Here is a 14,839-nt window from a genome sequence, read left to right as displayed (position 1 = left end):
AAAGAAAAGTGGAGAAGTGGTGCCTGTGAAGTAACTGACATTGCTCAGAGCAGACAAGAGCGAAATACACTGACAAATGGGACTTCCAGCTGCTGCTGACACAGCTTTGCAGAGCCCTGACAGGAACAGCAGAGTGAGCAATGGGCCATTTCAGGGTAGCCACAGCATTCATGACATTGTTATTGTGATCTTTTCCTAAAACTGACGCCAAGTACTCTTCCTCTATATGGAACTACTCTGACTTCAATAAACAGCAGTTCTGAAAGCCTTGGCAGTGAAGACTTGTATTTACAATACACCTCATCAGTTCCCTTAAGCTGTATAAAACGTGTACTTGATAGTATTTTTCATCAAGTTGGGTGGTTTTGGGTTTTTGCTTTGTTTTGTTTTTTAAAGCCTTTTAAGTAATCGGGATCCATTTTTACATGTATGCCATGAGAAACCTTCCTTCCTTCCAAGAGATGCTTGAGACTGGCGTGGGGTGTCGGGCACAGCCTTCCTTCATGCCGCCTCGCACCAGCCGGTGCCCCGACTGCAGCCCTGCCCGCGGCCAGGCTTGGCTCCTGCGAGCTCCCTGGCGCTGACCCGGGGGTGGCACCTCCTGAAGGTCACCCCGGGCACGGCCGGCTCAAGGCGACGGCCCGAGCCGCCGTCCGACAGCGGGCTGGCGGCCTGGGGCGGCTTCTGGCCCCGAGAGGTGCGGGCGGGGCGCCGTGGTTTCCGGCGGCCCCGCGGAGCGCCGGGGCTTGCACAAGCCGGCCGGGGCTCGCCTCTTTCCCGGCCGCTGGAGCCGTCGGCGGGCCGGGCGCTCCCGCACGGCCGACATGGAGCTGCGGCTGGCGCTCGGGCTGGCGCTGCTCTGCTCCGCGCTGCAGGCGGCGCCGGCCGGCCCGCAGCGGCCCCGCTCCGCCGTGGGTGAGTCGGCCGCGGGTCAGCGGCTGAGGGGCCCGGCCGGGGCCGCCCGTGCAGGGCGGGGGAGGCGGGTGGGGGGCGGCCCTGCGAGGGAGGCCCGGCCGGGGGCCGCTGCCAGCCCGGCGGCGGGGAGGGGGGTGGGCTGCGCGGTCCCCGCTTGCGGCTCCTTTCCCTCCCCCTGGCACTGCTCCCCGCACAGAACCTGCTGTCGTAGCATTCCCTGTCCCAACCGACTTCGGCCACACGTGACTGCTAAATCAGTCTACGGGGCACTTTTGAGGTACGGGGGGTTACACGGGGTTTATATTTAGTTGCCCGGGCAGGCCGGCGGGTGAAGTGAGGTGAGCCCTGCCCTGCCTCTGGCTCGGTGTCCCGAGGCACCCACTGCAAACACCGCGTTTGGGGGCCGTGCTGGGCTGTGCTGGGTTGTGCTGGGCCGTGCTGGGCTGGCAGCAAACGCACACGCTCTGCTGGGCCTGATCCCCGCTCGGGGCGTGCGTGCAGGTGAGTGCTCCGAAATGGTTTCCCACAGAACTCTCATTCCGTGTTACACGCACTTGCCTCGGAACAAGCACGCAGCAGCGTCCCGGCGTTTGTCTTGTCTCCTGTTGGTAGGCGTCACAATTGTAGAGATTTTGAAGATCACCTCTGGTCTTGGATTCCTGAAGTAAAACTCCATGGGGTACAGTCGTGTGGTGCCTGTTCAGCCACAGAGTTAGTGTGTGACCTTGGGAAAAATCAATTTAAAACTGTCCCTATTTCACAACCACTGCCCCAGATACATGTGTGTCTTTACCAAGGTTGATAGTCTTAACACAGATTTCGTTCATCTTATTCAGCATATTCCTATACTTCTCAGCTCCTTTATCCATACAGTCATGTGTCACAGTGGCTGAAAGCATGTTAGCCTGGAAAGTAATGAGTAGGTAAAGGCTGACACACTGCTGCTCTATGGTGAGAAGCCTAGTCTCTGCATACATGCTGTTTCTTGCCTTTCTTTCGAGACATCTTTCTTGTCATCTTTTACAGTATCTTCCAGCCAGGGAAGGTCTGGAAAAATAATTTAAAAGCAACTCCCTTTCTTTTCAAATGAAGTCCTTATATTGCCTCCTCTACTATCCAGTTTCCAGATTGCTATTAATGAAAAGGAGCTGATTTTTCAGTTCCTTCCAATCTCCATTTCATTTTTGGTGAATAGCATAAAGCCATGCCCCTGCTTCTGTTTTCAGTTTTTCTAAGCGGTTTACGGGAAGGACTCCTCAGGAAGAACTTGCCCACACTTATCAGGCAGGCTAATCAACAATTTGTTAACTTTGAATAGGAGTCACAGTAGATAAACTGGAGTAAACTTGGCATTACCCGGTATATCCAGTTCAAATGCAAATAATGCATTTCCTGTAATCTTTGTTTTCTGAAAACAGGGCAATTCTGGCATGTATCTGACCTGCATTTAGATCCGACTTACCACATTACCCCTGATCGCACCAAAGTTTGTTCTTCTTCCAAAGGAGTCAATGCCTCCAACCCAGGCCCTTTTGGAGACTTTTTGTGTGATTCTCCTTATCAACTTATTTTGTCAGCATTTGCATTCATGAACGATTCAAAAGAGCAGGTTTCATTCATGATTTGGACAGGGTAAGTGTTCAAGTCACTCTGTAGTTAAAGCTGGATAGCCAGATAGCGTGGCACCTCACAAGTTTGTATTTGCACCAACAGATTTGAGTTCAGTATCTCACTAATGCTAGTTGTCCCTTTAGTTGTCCAAATGGCTACTAAGTGCAAGTCTGAGTGAGAACATAAGGCCTCAGGAACAGACTTTGATCTCTGTGATAACTGCTGGACTGTTCACTGTGATATTTAGCATATGGCTATATTAGTGTGAGTTAACAGAAATGGTGCAAGGAGGGTGGGAAATAGAAAAAGCAAAAGGAAAGGTCATGGCAGTAACTGACTCACTGCAGGCCTCTGTTGAGTAAGAACATTTACCTTCCCTCTTCCAGTCGTCAGTATTACAAAGTGAGCTTAATTGTACTGCCTCACAGAGGTGTTACCTGTGAGGCTTTGTGTGCCACAGCAGTGGGACCAGACAAAGAAGTGTGAAAGGGAGTAGCTTCATAGTACTATGCTATCAAGGCATAGTACTGTGTGTTGTTGTTTTCTAGGTATTCATAAAAGATAGAATTGATTTACCCTTCTGCCATAGCAGAACTCTCAATTCTGCCATCACACAATTTCTTAAGGCATACATCAATGAATAATTTATCTGAGAGATTAGTATTTTTGAGCGTGAGAACTAGTTTGTTTGTTAGATCACTTACTTTTGATGGGAAAGTGTTAAGAAATATATGAAGGCAAGTGATTAATCTATTTCACTTACCTTCTTGTACTTAATTTTCAACAGGATATTGTTAAAAGGGAAAAAAGGAACTAGCAATGAAGTGCCGGTGATGAAAGATATATAAGGCAAACTTCACAGTAGCTCAAAATGATGACTTTAATGTCTAAGAAATCTTCATTATGATAAATATGAATCATAAGATACGCATTGTCTGAACAAGTCTACTTGTTCGTGGTTTTTTATACAAAAGCCTTTGCAGAGAGCTTTTGATTCTGTGATTTTAATTAAGGTGTATAGTAATGTTAGCTGCTAGAATGTAGATCTGCTTGCAGATATTTTTGCCTTCCTTGTGTTGTTAACAACCTTTATTGATCAGGCCTTTTCCTTTTTCAGAGATAGCCCTCCTCATGTTCCCATAAATGAGCTCTCCACGAAGCTGGTCATTAGCATCATTGGCAATCTGAGTTCTACAATTCGTAATTTCTTTCCAGATCTTCAGGTTTTCCCAGCCTTAGGCAATCATGACTACTGGCCACAGGTAAAACAAGTTAGAAATTTGTTCATCATATTGAGTGTGTTCCTAACACCTGGGAAAGCATATCTGAAAAATAAGAGTTAATTATGTGTAACTGTTATTCTGGAAACAAAATTCTACACCTCTTCAGGTAGCATTTAATATTATAAATAGTTCCACTCTTGAACAGAAGCTACATCACTCTCTCTGTGCTCTTACCTAAGGAAATGTTGATGCCAGGTAGAATCTGTACATGGCCTGGGATCACACAAATTTATCACTAATCATTCCTCATGGCATAGAACCACCACGTGTCAACATAGTTAATACACGCATACTTTTCCTTATTGTGTATGTCATGCATGTGTATACAGTAACTTAAATCTATCAGAACTGACATCATTAATGGAACTGTGAGCCTGTGGTAAGTTTAAAACCTACTCAAAGGCCTACTGGAAATCTGTCAGCTGGCATCACTAGATTTTTTTTGTTGTGTTTTAGCTAAAGTAATGGCAGAATTTTTGTAAAGTTCCCATAGTTTTGCCATTGATATTAAAAATATGTCTACTTTTCTTTCCTCATTGGACATTCAGATATAATCACATTGATGATTCACTAGTTATGTTCAGCTGAGGATGGTGCTTTTTCACTTTGACTGTGCTGAATTTTGTTCTTGGCATACTCCAAAGTAAACAGTTGCTTCATTTGTCCTTTAAAGTGTGTTGTGGGTCGATCTGGCAGCACACTGGATCAGAAGCAAATGCTGTCATTGGATGTGAGGGGATCAGAAGGCATGTGAAGCGAGTCAGCTGAAGTATTTTGTTTGAAATTCTTCATGGGAATTCAGTAACACCCCTTCACACCCTCAAGGCTTGTATTCCAGTTTTCTGTGGTATTTATTAGGCATGTCAGGGTGTAGGTTGGTGCAGCAGGTGATTGTGTGACAGCCTGTGTCATTGCTGGAGTTGGTGGTTTCCAAATAGGGGTTCTGAGAGACAGAGCAAAGGAAACGTGAGAGACAAAGTAACCACTAGATGCATATCCGAAGTGTGAGTGCACAAACCAAACTGTGACTTCAGTCCTTGGTGCTCTTACTGTGGTGGTAAAGCTTTGGCTTTTCATATGCATGGACATGGGGACAGGTTGGTTCACTAGAAATGACTAGGAAAGTATTTCAATAAGTAACACCTGAACTGAAGTGTCACAAAGTGTTTCATGTTCACTTTGTTTCAGTTTTAAAAATGTCTTAGCAGAGAATTGTTGTTATTCAGCAATCTCCTTTGGTAGAGGAAAAAAACCCTACAAAAGCCTTGTAAACAAAGAATGTAGGGACTTTTTCAACAAGTATGAATTTTGTTTGTGAAATTAAAGCTAAAGACAGGAAGAAAAGATGCTCAGGAGGGGCAGATGGACAGCAAATAGAAAACTGACACAAGCTGGTGATTGGAATAACTAGTGACTGTTGTTTGTTCTCCCTGCACAAAGCCACTCAGGAGCGTTTCTGTGATACTTCAAAATGGCATGCTTCACTAATATGCAGAGCTGGCATGCTTTTCAGTTATTGTTTGAATAACTGCGATCAGACAATCCCCACTATGGGGTCGCTTCAGCTTGTTCAGTTTTTTAATGTTTGTTTTTTGCTCTTTATGACTTTTCTTCATATGGATATGGTTGGCAACTGTCCTGTAGGCTGGGAGTGATATGGAGCAAGCCACACACTGTATGTAGGCTGTTCCAAAGCAAGTGTAAAATCTGTGCACTTACCATGAACCAAAGAGTTTAATTGCTCTCTTGTGTTCTGAGCTTAACAACTAAACAGTCCTGAGTGATTTTTCTTGCAGAACATGTTAAAATACTACTCAAGTTGATCAAGCATTGGGATACCTTTCAGATCATATATTGTGACCTCGGCCTTACTTATTTCACACTCTTTCTCCTGCTTCAAACAAATCCCCAGACTGCTTCTAGCAGTTCAGAGGGCACTGACTTCCTGGGCTAAAGCACCTTCAGTCCATTACATGGCCTCTTATCTGGAATCAGGTTTTTGTCTGTTAGTGACTGTTAGCTCTGGCTCGAAGGTGTGTCCTAACAACTCATGTCTGGGCACTGCAATCAACAAATGTCTCAACAAACATCATCTGATTGCTCTGCTCCTAGACAGAGACTTACTTCCTAAACTTCTAATAACATAGGTTTAGTTTCAAAGATCTTAGAAAGGTCAAATTTTATGTTTAAGAAAACATGCACTGCAATTTTTTCAACCCCTGTTTTTTTCCTTCTAGCACCAAGACTCCAGATGTTTTAAGAAAGGCAAGGACAGGCTGGTATCTTCCTGTCAGGGTTAGATCAGAGCATGGGTGCCATCAGCCTGTGGCTCAGACTGAAGAGTGCTACAGTCCTAATTAGAGCCAGTGGGAGAAAACATTGACAAAACTTTCCCTTGTACATTTTTAAATGCTTTCTTATGAGAAAAAAAGACATCATGAAAACATTTGTGAATTTCACCAGAATGTTTCTGAGGGCAGAAGTGGCATTTTGGGGAGCTTCTATGAAACCCAAGTTATTGAAAAAGAAACTTATATTAATCCAAAGGACTTTGCTTTTAGACTTGATATGTTTATTAATTTTGCAGAATGTATGATTTTCCATTCTACTGTATTCTTAAGGCTTGACACATTTCTGGCATTAGTTTAATAATGCATTTACAACGCCATGCAGTCAGTTCTAAGTTTAGGCATTTGTTCCTGATCAGCAATACTAGACATTCAGGAATTGATTTTTTTTCTTTCTTGAATTCCTCCTGGTGATGACTGGATACACTTACATGTTATGTAAGAGGTCAGACAGGAATATTTAGTGGTTTTTTTTGTCTGTGTGTCTGAATACTAAGACTTAGGCAGGTTCTCCTCTCTCACAGGACCAGCTTCCTGTAACTACCAGTGAAGTTTACAATGCTGTAGCAGATTTCTGGAAACCTTGGCTAAGTGATGAAGCAATCAGTACCTTCAGAAAAGGTAAAGTATGGCAGTAACACATTGTGAAGCTAGGGCTTCGAGAATTAATGTTTCTGGGGATTTGTGCTGTTTGTTTAGCTAAGTCTCATAGGTTGAGTCAGAACAATGGATTATCTCTGATGCTTCTCCTGGAAGAAGTTACTTATCTTTTTGAATGGCAATGCCTATATTCAGAATACATTTATTTCATTCTGCTGCAATATTTATCACTTCTTGTAACATGTTTAGTGTTATTGACTTTGTACCAATGCATGTGAAATATCTCTGCTTTCAAGACCTCATAACACTTTTTAGATGAGGACATATGATGCACACAAAAACTTTACTTTGATGGGAAAAAACTGTTAAAATGTTGTTTCTGTTTTAATGTTATATGTATTTCAGAGCATACTGAATAGGTGCATTTTTATTCAGGGTATGATAACACATAGCTGTGCTGATTATGCTATTAATGTTTGTATGCAACTTACTAAACTGGCAGAATAATTATATACTCATTAGAATTTTTCCTTTTTGCAAAGGACTGAAAGGTTCAATGCAATTTCCAATCCACTCAAACATTAGGGATTTGGAAGTTTCATTTTTGTTTTTATGTCCTGAATGAGAGCAAACTCTGGATAAGAGTGAAAGTAGAAACTTAGATAAGGATAATAAAACTCAAAGAGGCAGTTAAATTATATTGCTATGCTTCTGTTGCCATGGCTCTATTGAAGTCCATGAACAATGAAGTTATACCTATTGAAAAAGCTCAGCATGCCGTGGAGAATTTTGAGAGCAAGGATTGAAAAATATGATCCTTACTTTTCATCATATCATCAGTCTGAAGTTAAATGACTTTCAAAATGCAAAGCTACTAAACTTAAACAGTTCCTCCTGAAGGAGCCTGTGTGTTTGCTGTATTTCATGAAGTATGGACCTTTAACAGCTACTGTATCTGTCAAAGTGGAAGAAATTTTACAGGGTACTTTTTCCATGTCAGTTGAATAATTGTATCTAAATACTGTCAAATAAACACAAAGATAATACAGGCAATAATTCATAAATAATTCAGTGTCAACTTTTAGTAAAATGTGGCTGAAAACATTGTTAACATGTTCTAGTGGGATGAGGTGACTGTGGCTTGAATAAGCATGATATTCTGTTAGAAAGAGGAAGGTTGGATATTTTGTCAGTGGTGTGCTTTGATTGTAAAGTTGTGCTTTGAGGCCTTTAATTTGTCATATGATGCTGGTCTTATTTCACAGGAGGCTTTTACACGCAGCTGTTTGAATCCAGTAACAGCCATCAACCACTCAGGATAATCAGTCTGAACACAAATTTATATTACAGCCCTAACAAGGTAACTGTGAATATCACTGACCCAGCCGACCAGTTTGCCTGGCTGGAGGACATACTTGAAACCTCTTCACAAAAGCAGGAAAAGGTAGGGATAAGGATCAGAAGCTATCATTATTTGTTTCAATTTTGAAAAAAAAAAGAAGGAAGAAGTAGCGATAATGAGAGTATAAACATGCTTCCAGAAGACTAAAAATGCTACCAAAGATACTACAAAGTCAAAATTTCAAAATTTTATTTTTAATCATTCATCCTTTAATATGCCCATTTTACTGCAACAATTAATAAACTAGTTGAATGAAGTTTCTAAAATTATACAGTAAAATACATTTTCTCTCCTACCATGTAAAATACTGCAGAAGTCAGTATCTGACCTTTTTTATACATAGCCTTTTATTTTAAAACATGCTCTTGACCTAAGACAAAAGCTAGCATATTTTGTTTGCATTGTAATGTAATTTAAGGTACCAAAAATAGAAATTAGAAAAGAGTTTGTCAGAACAAAACTTAGTCAAGCTGCAGTAATTGCTATGGTTTGAGTGTTATAATAACTTGTCCTTTAATACACAGGTTTTGAAGTGAAGGTTTAAATTGTTGGTTCCTGATGGATGGATGGATGGATGGATGGATTGATAGGTGTGGGGATTGGATCATCATCTGAGCAATTGTGTTTCATTTGAAACATGGTTACATTTTGCTACAGTGTTGCAATTTTAGAATATTATATTATAATCAGGAGAAAGGAGAGACTTCCTTTCCTTGGGAAACCCTGCAGCATGGTGTGTGCAGTTGGCATTAAGTCTCTAACTCAGACACAGGGATTTAACCAGTTATCCATGTTTCTGGTGACTCTCTGACTCCCTGGTGCAGACTCTGTAATGCTCAAACATAATATTTTTCTTGTGTCCCCTTGAGGTGCCCAATTATAAGCCTTGCCCTAGTAACTTTTTTCATGTGAAGTAATTGATAACATTCTCCTTAGGCCTAAAATCTTGCATAGATTTTTTTCTCCCCAGCAAGATACTAAATTTGATAGTATCTTGATATTATGAACTTAAGCAATTTTCCTGTTGGGATTTTATATTAAAAAAAACCTGTCATGATTTACAGCTTTTAGAATGCCATTTTTAAAGGCAGCATTATTATGAAACTGTGGTAACCACTTCTAGGATACAGCTACGATTATAAGCTTCAAATGAAGGTGCTAATTATGCTTTCTGTATTTAATTCCTTAGGTGTATATAATAGGTCATGTCCCAGTAGGATACTTGCCATATGCAAGGAATACTACAGCTATCAGGGAGTATTACAATGAGAGACTGGTAAAGATTTTTCGCAAATACAGTAGTGTTATTGCGGGCCAGTTTTTTGGACATACCCATAGAGATAGTATCATGGTCCTCCTGGATGAAGAAGGTAATGATGCTTGTTGACTTTTGAACTTTTCCTTCCTAATTAAAAGCAAATCAATACTTTCTTGCATGCTCTTTCTAGTCAGCCTGTGTTATAGATAATTGAAAAAAGTAAACTGGGAAATACTGTTATTTATCTGCAGGAGTTCAAGTCTCACACACTCCGATTTCCAAAGAGAACCTTGAAAGGGTGACTGTCTTTTTCTGTTGGTGTCAGCAGAGACTCCCCAAGCTTCCTATTTTTTTTTTTTAATGAATCCTTATGCCTAGACAAGAATTTCTAGTCTTTCCTCTCTGCTCTCACAGTGACACGGGCAAATTATACCAGCCAGTTGCTATTGTGTAATGTGTCAAAGGGAATGTTCTCAGGCCAGCTAGACATGCTCTATGTTCTTGTATTTCCTGCATCATTACTGTGCCTCTCTGCTGAGTTCCCTGCTGCTTCAAAGTTAATTAAGATAAGGGTAAGCAGGAGGTAGGGGAAAGAAAGTCTCTGCCTGTTGCATCTCTTAGATCAGCTAATTTCCCTTCAAGAAAATCACCCACGTTGAAATTTTTGTTTATTGCTTTGAAATCCCTTAGTTCTAAGCATGGGCATGGCCATATGGAGCACTCAGCATCTCTAAAGAAGAAGTTTTTTCTTCCCAATAGAACAGTAAGAGGTTCATTGCTTTGATTTCTGTAAAATACCCAATTGTTAAGTGGCTCTTCATCCATGATTTGTATGAACTCATATGAGCAATGTCCAAAATGCTTACTAAGTAATACTATTCCAAATTTTTACCTTTTTACATGGTGCTAATCTCTAGTAAAAAAGAATCCAGCCCAGTGAAAGAACTGCCTTCATTATTTTTTTCTTTCAAATGATGCTCCATGCAGTCTTATACCTGTATTTTTTTACACTGTCCCATTTGTTCATGAAATCATCATCTCTACTGCAAATTTCACTGGGAACAGACTGATCTTAGTATTTGACATTAAAGTTTGCATGTGTAAGTAACCACTTCCCAATTATTTTAGTAATTTTGCATCTTTTGACAAAATTTAAATAGCAATCAAATACACATTGTGTTTGTCTGTACAGTTTTAGACTATCTTCTATTCAGGACATTTTCCTCTTGACAAAATTCTAGAGAATTCAAGATAAATGGAATATTGCAGCCAACACCAGTGTACTGACATAGAACTCATCTGTATTTTCTCCAGAAGAATCTACTGATTTCCAAACTTTCAAAACTTCTGCCTATTGTGGAGGCTGACCTTGTGATTTCACTGCTGTGATGCTGTCAGAGATGGGAATAGTTAGGGCTTCCTTTTTGTTCCACAGAGAACTTCCCAATGTACTCACCTGCACATTCTATCCCAATAAAACTCACATCCTCATGTTTCAGTTGCTGTAAAGGTTGGTGTTCACACAATAGGTGCTGGGCTCCTGAGGGTCAAGTGGTGAAACAGACCCTGGTGTTTCTGATAACATCCTAAATACATAAAGCAACATGTAAAATACTGTATAGAAACAGCAACTAAAGTTTTCAAATATTTCTTTAGTAGAAATATACAAAATAATGAGACTTCACATATAGGCAAGACCATTTTGCAAATTTGCACAGGCATTTGAATTGTCTGGGAAGCCTCTAGTGTAAACAGTGGTACACACTGGAGTGGGAACCATGGTATTCCACACAGGGTTTAGTCTATCCCTTGGAAGTATGGCAGTTCACAGTGATGCAGATAAATTCTAATGTCTTTAAGCCTGTCACTCTTGTTTTTGCCGTGTTGGTACTCTACAAAAACATTTGTTTGAAAAAGAAAAGTTTGAAAGGAAACTATCTCCTCAATTTCCCTTTTTCTGCAGAAAAGCCAGTCAATTCCTTGTTTGTGGCACCTGCTGTAACCCCAGTGAAGAGTGTACTGCAAACAGAGTCCAATAACCCTGGTGTCAGATTGTATGAGTATGATCTTTTTGACTATAGCTTGCTGGTAAGTAAAGATTTTAAAGCATTGTTTAAGACATTATAGTGTCAGTAAAAATTACAGCAAGATGTCCGCCTTTGTAGTATTATGGCTGCTGGTGATGGAATTTTGGTGCCTACTCTTACTTTTTCTTCCTGGGCAAAGGAAAGGAAATCTGAAAGATAACTTGGTTGGTCTTTCTGTGCCTGCTGAACTAACCAGTACTCTCTGGTCTGTATCAAATAGTCTTATGATGGAGGATCAAAGACATAATTTTTCTGGCCCAAATCCTAAAACTATTTGCAGGGAGCTCTGCAAGAGTGAAAGAGATTCACCTAAATCCTGGGCATGCTTACATACTAATGTTGTTTGCTGGTGATAGCCTGAGTTTTGGGATGCAGCCCATGAAATGTTTCTAAAGGGTGTAAAAGAGCTGATGAAGAAAGTACTTTTAACCAAATGATGTCTTTTGCAATCACAAAACTTCCTATAAAGAGTTTTTACAGGAAATGTTAGATATATTTAGAAGGAAAATAAAAAGTAGAAGACTTCTACTTTTTAGTTTCATGTGATTTTTGGAGATAACGTGAATCCTGTGTAATTATCTTGGCTGTGAATGGTTTAGACTTTCTGTAATTCAGGATAAAGTCTTGACCCTGCCGAGTTTAGTGACAATGCACCCTGCAGTTTGATTGGGACTGGGGTTTCTCTCTGGAGACCCATGCTAATTCAGGCTGCTCCTTTGTTGTGCAGATTTCACTCCTGCATCGGCATCCCTCCTTTTCCTTAACTTCTCTCTGGGCCGTTCTCTTTCTGTGCATTCTGCCCCTCAAGTAGTGCCCACAGAAAAGAAACTTCTGGCTCTCACCCTTTTGCTCCACTCCTGAGGCAGACATGAATGTTGTGGAGTTTGGACAGGAAAGACCTCTAACACTGCCACTGCTGCCTTTGTGGCTCCTTTTTCTTCTCCTCCCCATCCCCCCGCCATTACCGCTCTGCGAGTACCAGCTTTGGGTGAAAGCCCGGCTCTTGGGGTGGGACGTGACCTTCTATTCACATGTGAATAATGAGGAGTGACAGCTTCCTAATCAATATATCACTCCAGAGACTTAATGAAGCAGGGAAGAAAGCAATACAGCAGTGCCTATGTTTTCTTTCATTCTTTTTTTCTTTTTTTTTTTTTTTTAACTGTAGGATCTTTGGCAGTTTTACTTGGACCTCAGAGACGCCAACAAGAAAAATGAATCAAACTGGAAATTAGAATACATTCTGACTAAAACTTATGGCATCGAAGACTTGAAGCCAGAAAGCCTATATGAAATGGCCAAGCAGTTGTCTATGCCACACAGCACACTGTTTGAGCAGTATTACAGTAACTATATTGTGAGTTATGACAAAACTATTCTCTGCGAAGAGGGGTGCAAGACCTGCCAAATATGTGCAATCCAGTATTTAGATTCCTCCTCATACACAGACTGCATCAATCAGGAGGCAATGTGGAGATGAAATCTCTGTGCAGTTAATGCAGATAGTGGCTTTAGCCTGTGATTTAAAGAACCTGCTTGTTCTTTCGCTCAAGCACTGACATGCTGACAGGGAGCCTGTGGGACTTCTCTACATTTCAGGGGTGCAGTAAAACTCTCTAGATCTTTCTTCTGGCAAATATGTTTTCCTTTATCATCTAAATAAAAGTTTATTTGCTTTGTAATAGTGGCCAGATATTTTGCTGTTGTCCCAAGTACTGTACCTTCTCTAACAGGCATCCCAGTGTGTGGGGATAGAAGTTACTCACTCAAGCCTTTGTAAATCCAAGACTTATTTCTCAGGGTGTGTAAACATAGGCAATGCCATTCCAGGCATGGGATTTTTATGCGGGCAGGTTTCAACCATTGGCTGTCAAAGTTTGCAAACTGAAGTCAGCAAAACCTGCATTTGCTGAGACTTGAGTGCAGTTATGTTGTTGATTCAAAGCCAGTATTATATATCGCTCTGTGCCAAGTTTGCCTTGTTAATCCCTCAAACCTACTTCTTAGGGGCATTTTCTAATCATGGCATAAAAGTGACTTAATGGAACACAAACCTCAATCCTATAAATGCTTAATCTAATTTTTCAGAATATATTTGCCCAGCACAGAGGTTTTTTTTCTAACAATCGACTAGGTACATACCATTGTGTCTCATACCAAAAAGTGTCCTGGTATGAGATTTTGCAGCAGACCATATATCGGGTTTAAATTGGTCAATATCAGTAATTGGACTCAGCATATACATTCTCTGTGTGGCACGGGTAAACATTTACTTATGCTGTTTCTTAGGTTTCTTTTTTTTCAAAGAGCAATCTTTAATCTTTCACTTAATGTGAAGATTATCACATGTTCAAATTACAATTGCAGAGATTGCTTCTTCCTCTTCGTATGGCTAAATATGTGCTCAAGATGATGCTATTAAGATGGCTGTTTATTTGGTGTGTGTATAACCAAGAAGGACTTTTACCCATTTTTCTGCCACATGAAGAGCTATACTTTTGGAAACTTTGGTCAACAAAATACAAGACAGACCCTGCTCTATATTATCCCTGAGTAAGGGGAGCTGTAGAAGTGGCTACAAAACAAATCCAATTGATGGGTTTACTGCAGCTGTTGAGGAACTTCCTGGGTTTGTTTCTACTCAAGCTTAAAATATGCAGCAGAAAATTTTCAGATACAGTTTTGCAGTCTGTAGCATGCACAACTGTGGACCTGGATACCTCAGGTTTCTCATGCATCAGTCATCCACAGAGGAGATGATTGGTTTGTTAAATTTGCATTCAGAAACAAATCCTCCATTGCACAGCAGGCAGTCCTGTGTTTTAAATTCAGTGCTTGGATAAGATATGGTGAACATAACTCTTTAGAGCTATCAACTCTGCCTGGCCTCAAATGGATGTGGATATGTAAATAATCTAAATTAACGTAGGCACTGTACAGACTGTGAGTGTACAGACTGTGAGGAAGTGCCATAAAGTTTCTGTTCTGAAAGCTCATGATTCCCTGTGTGTTGTATGTGTCCCTTGGTTGTGATTCTCATGGGTGGGTTTATTTTAAAAATGCCTGTTACCAGTACCCATTTTCCAAGGGAAGCAGGCAGAGTTGTGGGTGGATGGCATAAGGCAATTGGAACTGGTAGGACAGCTGAGCTTCCTCCAATTTGCCAGATGGGTTTTGTTCAGTTCAGTCTTGAGCTTGAAACCATGCTGGTTTGTTTCTGTGAGTTCTGTGGCTTCTATTTAAGCTTAATACCTGCAAGACATCCTGGAAACACTGTAAAAAAATCTTCCATTACAGGCTTCTTTATTGCTAAACTTTATGGAGAGCTGGACCAT

The 14,839-nt window shown here is 40.9% G+C and overlaps 1 protein-coding gene across 1 annotated transcript; it reads left to right on the top strand.

Moving 5' to 3' along the window:
• The first annotated feature begins 824 nt into the window (after positions 1-824).
• Positions 825-13,199, top strand: SMPDL3A (sphingomyelin phosphodiesterase acid like 3A). Its single transcript, XM_054279817.1, has 8 exons — positions 825-915; positions 2,334-2,547; positions 3,644-3,788; positions 6,682-6,778; positions 8,023-8,201; positions 9,349-9,529; positions 11,381-11,505; positions 12,673-13,199. Exons 1-8 carry the CDS (start codon positions 825-827, stop codon positions 12,982-12,984), a joined length of 1,344 nt encoding a protein of 447 aa, XP_054135792.1. The 3' UTR covers positions 12,985-13,199.
• The last annotated feature ends 1,640 nt before the right edge of the window (positions 13,200-14,839 follow it).

The sequence above is a fragment of the Melozone crissalis genome, unplaced genomic scaffold (assembly GCF_028551555.1).
Source record: "Melozone crissalis strain CALT ecotype California unplaced genomic scaffold, PUWL_Pcris_2 ptg000027l_1, whole genome shotgun sequence".
Taxonomy (NCBI): domain Eukaryota; kingdom Metazoa; phylum Chordata; class Aves; order Passeriformes; family Passerellidae; genus Melozone; species Melozone crissalis.
This window is presented reverse-complemented; position numbering and strand designations above follow the sequence as displayed.

Bases quoted from the DNA above. Each gene is read 5' to 3' on its own strand.
- SMPDL3A (XM_054279817.1), top strand. From the start codon at position 825: ATGGAGCTGCGGCTGGCGCTCGGGCTGGCGCTGCTCTGCTCCGCGCTG. The intron at 3,789-6,681 runs GTAAAACAAGTT...CCTCTCTCACAG, and splicing joins ATCATGACTACTGGCCACAG to GACCAGCTTCCTGTAACTAC. The intron at 6,779-8,022 runs GTAAAGTATGGC...CTTATTTCACAG, and splicing joins AATCAGTACCTTCAGAAAAG to GAGGCTTTTACACGCAGCTG.